The 6,154-nt window shown below is 54.0% G+C and overlaps 1 protein-coding gene across 1 annotated transcript; it reads left to right on the plus strand.

The window, feature by feature from the left end:
* Window positions 1-4,364: 4,364 nt before the first annotated feature.
* On the plus strand, window positions 4,365-4,938 carry NGA_0546300 (uncharacterized protein; the record flags this gene model as incomplete). Its single annotated transcript, XM_005855887.1, has 2 exons — window positions 4,365-4,404; window positions 4,649-4,938. Coding segments are annotated over 2 exons (330 nt in total), but the record flags the coding sequence as incomplete, so codon positions are not given.
* Between the last annotated feature and the right edge of the window lie 1,216 nt (window positions 4,939-6,154).

Here is a 6,154-nt window from a genome sequence, read left to right on the forward strand (position 1 = left end):
TGGACCCTGTGGTGACCCATCACCTTGAAGCCCACGCCCGTCCGACGTGCTCCCTCCAAACTCATCGTCGATGGGGTCCGGCGTAACGGTTTTCGGGTCGCCGTTTCGATCTCCGCCGGCCACGGGACGATCAGGGGATAAAGGCGAGAAAGGACCGCGGCGGGTGGGAGAGGCGAGGAGGTCCAAAGCGCGGCGTAGGGAGTGGTCGTTGAGAGGTTCCATGCCTGTCCAACCAAGGGATGGAGAGGGAAAGAGAAGAGGTTCAGTGCAGGGTGGTGGTGAGCTCCATCCGCACGGGGCAGCCCTTCCCCCCTCCCTCCCTCCGGCCTCTTCTACCTTTGCCTTTACCCCACGCACCTGCAGGCAAACTTGGAGCCAGGGCCAGGTCGCCTCGCTCCCCATCACCCGCGTTCGCAAGTCTTTCCCAGTCGCCCCCAAACGTGCCATGTCCTCAGCCTCCAACATACTCAACACGTGGAGCACCGCGTCTTGGGGCAAAGCTTCCATCAAACCAAAGCTCGAGCCTTCTCCGTCGCTTTCGCTGCCCACTTTGTCTTCCACGTGCGTCATTTCTTTGTCACACGTGTCCCTCTGTTCCACCTCCTGCTCCTCTTCCTCCTCTTCAAGCCACAGGGAAGGGAAGAGGCTCCGTCGATAGACGCCATCACGGGTTGTTGGATTGGCTAGAGACCGCCACCCACCATCGCCATCGTCGTGATGATCCTTACGTCCTCCAGCACTACCTCTATGGAATAAGACGAGAGCCTCCTCTGCCATTTCGTGCAGCATTTTGAGTCCTGGGGCGGTGGGGCTGTATGTTGAGTTTGCGTGTGGAGCGTCACGAAGCAGTCGGTTATGTTCTGCCACCTTTTCGCTAGCTGGTTTGCGCGATGGTTTCCCGTTGGGCGTTGCAACTCCTGCTGTACATACATAAGGGATATGAGAGACGAATGCGAGAGGACGCATGTTGTGGTGCATCACTCTAAGTCGAGGAGGAATCGACAAGTGGAAGAGAAGGAAGGGCACCTCCTTTGCCTGTCCTTGAAGTTGACACGGGCCTGTCAAAGCCAAGGGACAGAACATGGAATAAATCCGGATAAGACCTGGATAAAAGGCCATGGACACGATGCTGAGTATCACTACTCTCTGGCTCGTCAGCTTTGACTCCGTGCCGGAGGTCCCCGCGAAGCTCGTGGGAGCCACCCGGTCTGAGAACGACACGAGCATTCCGTCACAGCGGCAGTTGTCTCTTCGTTTTAATCCCCAAGCCGCACAGGGAGGGCACTTTCACTGGCACCATCACCCCCGGACCTCCAAGACATAAGGAAAGAGGTGTTGATGCCAGCGAAGGATCCAAAGGGGCGGGACATAGCATTTGGGACCCCAGCGGGAGCTGTGTTTTGGTCGAGGACGACTCGGATAGTAATTTCCAAACTTTTTCCTGAGAACGCCGAGCCGTCGGCCGAGGGGATCGCCATCTCGCAAGGGGGGGGGGACAAACGTGCAAGGCTTGAGGTGGGAAAAATGGACCGACTTAGGTCATGTGACTACCCTCTCTAGAGTGTCTTGGATTTGGAAGCACTGGATGGATGCGTTAGTATTTGCGGACTGCATGCGCGGTGGCCAGGTCTGGCGGCCTGTTAAACTTTCCTGCCCCGCAACACTTGTACGACTGAAAAGTTTAATAATACATCAAAAGACAATAGTCAAGTCTTGTGGTTGCGAGATGACCAAAGCCGAAATTTGGCACTCCACAGGACATTCGGGGCCCTGCGAGATGACTAAAACCGAAATTTAGTACTCAGTACATTCGGAGCCCTCCATTGTTATTTAATTGCCCGTAAAAGTCATAGCTGCTTTCGACAAATGATAGCAGATTCAAGAAAATTCGCACATTTGCTTGTACCCTGCAGATACTTTATTTCTATTTAAAGGCTTTTCTGTATAATACGTTGTGTCTATCAGCATTTGTCATCGACCTTCGCCGCCACCTGCTCAAAAGCAGGCAAGAATCGAGCAGGGATAGTCTTCAAGACGTTCTCACCATGCTCTTCGAAAAGCTGTTCCAGGTGAACCTGGCATGGAAGGGAGGGGTTCGCGTCGTTGAAGACAACGCGCATATCTCCGGCAGCGTCTTTGGCCCAATCAAAGTAGAGCAATCGGGATCCCTTCCTCGCCATCTCATTCAAACTTTGCCGCTCTTGCGCCTCCCACAGGCTAGCCAACGCTCTCAAATCGAAACATTGCTTGGGCAGCAGGTCCTCCAAAGGCTTTAGAAAGCGACTCACGCATCCAGTGTCAGGGAGTCTGGTGGTATTATCGATTTGTGATGGCTCCTCGGCAGGTGATGGGGATGCTGCCGCGGACGTGGTCGAGTTCACTTGGCCCCTCAAGTTGCCCCAACGCCATCGATAAAACAAAACCGCGGTGGAGTACGTTAATGGGTTCAGGGAGGCATTGATTTTTGTCCCCCCTTTCCCTTGCTGAAGGCTCCTTTTGGCGCCCTTCTCCGCCGTCGCTTCCTTTCCCATCTCCAGCATCATAACTTCCCGTACCAGGACTTCCCAGGGGTCTTTCTGAGCGTCCATTACGCCATTGTAGTGCACCACTACCATGTTCTCGGGACCAAAATGTCTGCCGTATGTTTCTAGGACACGCTTGTAGCACACGCCATGGATGTGATTCCGCCCGTTGGCAGTAGGGACGCTAGGCAGGGGACCTGACACATCCGCCTCGGGGTCTACTTCCGCCATCACGTTCCACAAAAAGTCACTCAGGTGCAGGGGGGACTTGAGCGGATCTGCCCTTTTGGCAAACTCGCTGTAGTAGCTGACGAGATGTTCCTGCTTGCGTCGGTAGTAAAGCACCACCGTGGTTTGAAAATTCGAAAAAAGTTTGGTCACTTCTGCCACCATTTCATCGTTGAGATTGTCGAAATGTTCGCTGGATATGAAGATATTTTGGGAATCGTTGTCTCGATGGATTGATTCCAGAGTCCTCGTCAAGTCGCCGAGAGGATTTTCAGGGCAATTCTTCGCTTCTGGGATTTTCATGCCCTGAAGTTGCATGGCAACCGCACGAAACAGAGAAGATGGAGAGTTAGTGTCCCCATAACAGCCCATAGGCAACATAATACCTCTTTGCAGCAGGAAATCTCGCGATCGCATCATTTGATATTTGATGTATGAAGAGCCCGTCTTGTGTGCACCGATGTGAAGAAAAAGCTTCGGCTTCTTTTTCACTTGCGCCAGCGCAATCTTTTTGTACAAATCTGTAGGAACTAGTGTTGCGGACAACCACAGCATAATGCAAGCAGTGCTCACCAGGATAAGCCATGGTTTTAAGTCCCATCGGAGACAAGCTTTGATCGCGCTTGGGCGGCTGAGTATTGATGAGCTGCTGACGCTTTTGCTGGCTTTGCCAGTGCTCTCATTACACCTCATGTCGAGTGCCGCGCCAAAGTTGTTTATCTGAGCGGTGTGTATTATGGGTATTCACACCCAGTGTCAGGGAGTCTGGTGGTATTATGGACTTGTAATGGCTCCTCAGCAGGTGATTGGGATGCTGCCACAAAATACATGACACAAAACCATTATTCACGACACCTTTGATCGGACACAGTCTAACATCACACAAGGTATATGGGCCATGGTTTGTCACCTCCGGGATACCGCACCCAGTTTTATATCAACCTTACTTTTTAAGCAAGGTTCCATATTTCAGGGGTTCTATAACCTAACTATTACCAAAGAATTAGTTGTCAAAATTTCAATTGCAACGATTATGGGGCTCATTCGCCCGCTTGTCGTGCTGTCCACAAGAATTGCTGGCACTTCCATCAAGTTCCATGTCGCACTTGCGCCGTTACATTTGTTGAAACGGTCGGGTCGGCTTCAGAGCAAGTAGCAGCAAGCTCAAAAGAGGTCGAGGGACGATCCCGGGAAAGTGTTGTAGCATTCCCATAGTGAACCCATCGAAGAGTTCAGAGACAAGAAGCAAGAACTGTGCAATATTGCCACTATATCGCGATTCCTTCATCAATCACGTAGCGCGCATGCGAAAGCCAAAAACACACGAAGTCTTCGGCAATAGTCCCATCCACTAAAGCCCACCCGTTCCGAGGATGGTAACCAATCATACAGATCCACGTTACCCATAAGGAATAGGAGGGAGACAGTATATGCCCGTACACCGCGCGTTTACTGGATTCGCCCGCCTTGCGGTTCAATTATCGCCTTTTCACAAAGGGTGGGCTATCGGTGCCTCGTTATGCCACGCATGGTGCTCTCTCTCTCTTTCTCTACCGAGAATCATCAATATATATCTCTTCTCAAATAAGACGGTTTTAACACACTCGAATAGATCAGTGGCATGTGGCTCACGGGCTCAAGGAATGGGCAAGTGGTGGGTGGATGGGATTCGGATCTTTTTTAAATCAGGATTTCGGAACTTTAAATATGCGTCTAATGTGGCCAGGAAAAGCCAATGAACTAGTCTAACGAATCAAGATATCTCAAGGAAGTGATAAAGGCCAACAAAATTAATGCGCCCCGCTCGCTCTTCACTCTCCTCTTAGCCCGTCCATCCAATCGTACATGCGAACTACCTACTCAAAGCACTATACACAGATAATATTATGATGGGACAGAGAGGGCAATAAAGCTTGCACGAGAGGCGACGGCGGGCCTCCATCCCTTTTCGTCGTCGCTTCTATCGTCGTCAGGAGGAGGAGGAGCACCACTCCCAGTCCCACCACCACCGCAGCAGCAGTCCCATCATCTGGCGCAGGTCGTGGAGAGCCACGGAGCGGGGTCGAAGAAGGGGAATTCAGGCACCTACAAGACGATTGAGGAAGTCAAGTGCCTCAACTTCGTGATCCTGACGCATTCGATGGGGCGTGTGTTTAACAACGTGGGCCCCGATCTGGTGCGAGATTAGAAGCGGTGGCAGGAGCTGGAGCTAAAGGAGGAGGGCCTGTGCAGGGCAAGAAAGCAACGGACACAAAGAAATGGAGGGCCACATCGCGCTGACCATTGACGACGTTCACATTCTGCGCCCCCATTGATCAGTATGCGGTTATACGCCTGTGCGGCGGCATCACCTTCCGCGTGATGACCAAGCCGTCTGTCACGGCGCGGGGGTTGGTGATGCTGGATGATGAGGACGATGGCGCGGGCGGCGACGGCGGCGGAGGAGAGGTTGGAGGCGATATCTTCAGGCGCTGGTGATGGTTGGCAACCGAAGGATGTTTCGCTGAACCCACTTGCCTGCTCCGAAGAAGGAGACGAAGGAGAACAAGGCCGTGGGGGTGGAACGGCCACGGTATGATCTGGATTTTCGACACAGCGTGGAGTGCTTCCGGTCGTTTGACATTGCCTTCGAGAAGGATGAGGTCATGACGAAAGCACAGCGGTCCGTGGAGGTGCTGGCGTCCGCGGTGTACTACATGTGCTCCTACGTCCCCACCATCGGCAGCCGCTACGCCACATTGCCTCTCACGCTGGCGGAGCTGGGCGTCTTTTACATACGTGCAGACAGCCCGATCGCTCAGCCCATCCTCCGTGACCCCTCGCGGTACTAGAGGCGGAGCGAGGCCGAGCGAGGCGGCCGGTGGGGAGTGTAAGGAGGGGGAAGGCGGAGAGGAGGTGGCGTTGGAGGGGGACGAGGACGTGCCGGTGGCGGAGTTGGTGGAGGTGGTGATGCTCGGCGTCAGGGCCAAGGTTGACGGCCACAATCCTATACACAAAGCCCTGTACACCAATGTCCCCGCGGTGTGTGTGCGAAGCAGTCTAGAGTAGCAGCGGGGAAGAGAAAAGGTGCTGGCGGCGGCGGCAGTAGCAGCGGGGACGAGGGCAGCAAGGAGATGGAGAAGAAAGGAAAAGGACAGACGGAGGAAAAATGGATGGCAATGCAGGAGGACGAGGAGGCACGGCTTGCCGCATCGTTCTTCGTGCAAGACGATGCGCGCCGGGAAGACAACGAGGACAGCGGCGAGCAGGAGCACACGGCGACGGCGGGCGATATAGGTGGTGGGGCTGATGGGGCTTGCGCGGGAGTGTATGGGGAAGGGGAAGAGGTGGAGCAGGAGCAGGAACAGGAACAGAAGCACGTAATGTTGCTGCAGCTGGTGGGGGGGACGGGGCGCAGGGTGGGG

The sequence above is a fragment of the Nannochloropsis gaditana genome (genome assembly GCF_000240725.1).
Source record: "Nannochloropsis gaditana CCMP526 unplaced genomic scaffold scaffold077, whole genome shotgun sequence".
Classification (NCBI taxonomy): domain Eukaryota; class Eustigmatophyceae; order Eustigmatales; family Monodopsidaceae; genus Microchloropsis; species Microchloropsis gaditana.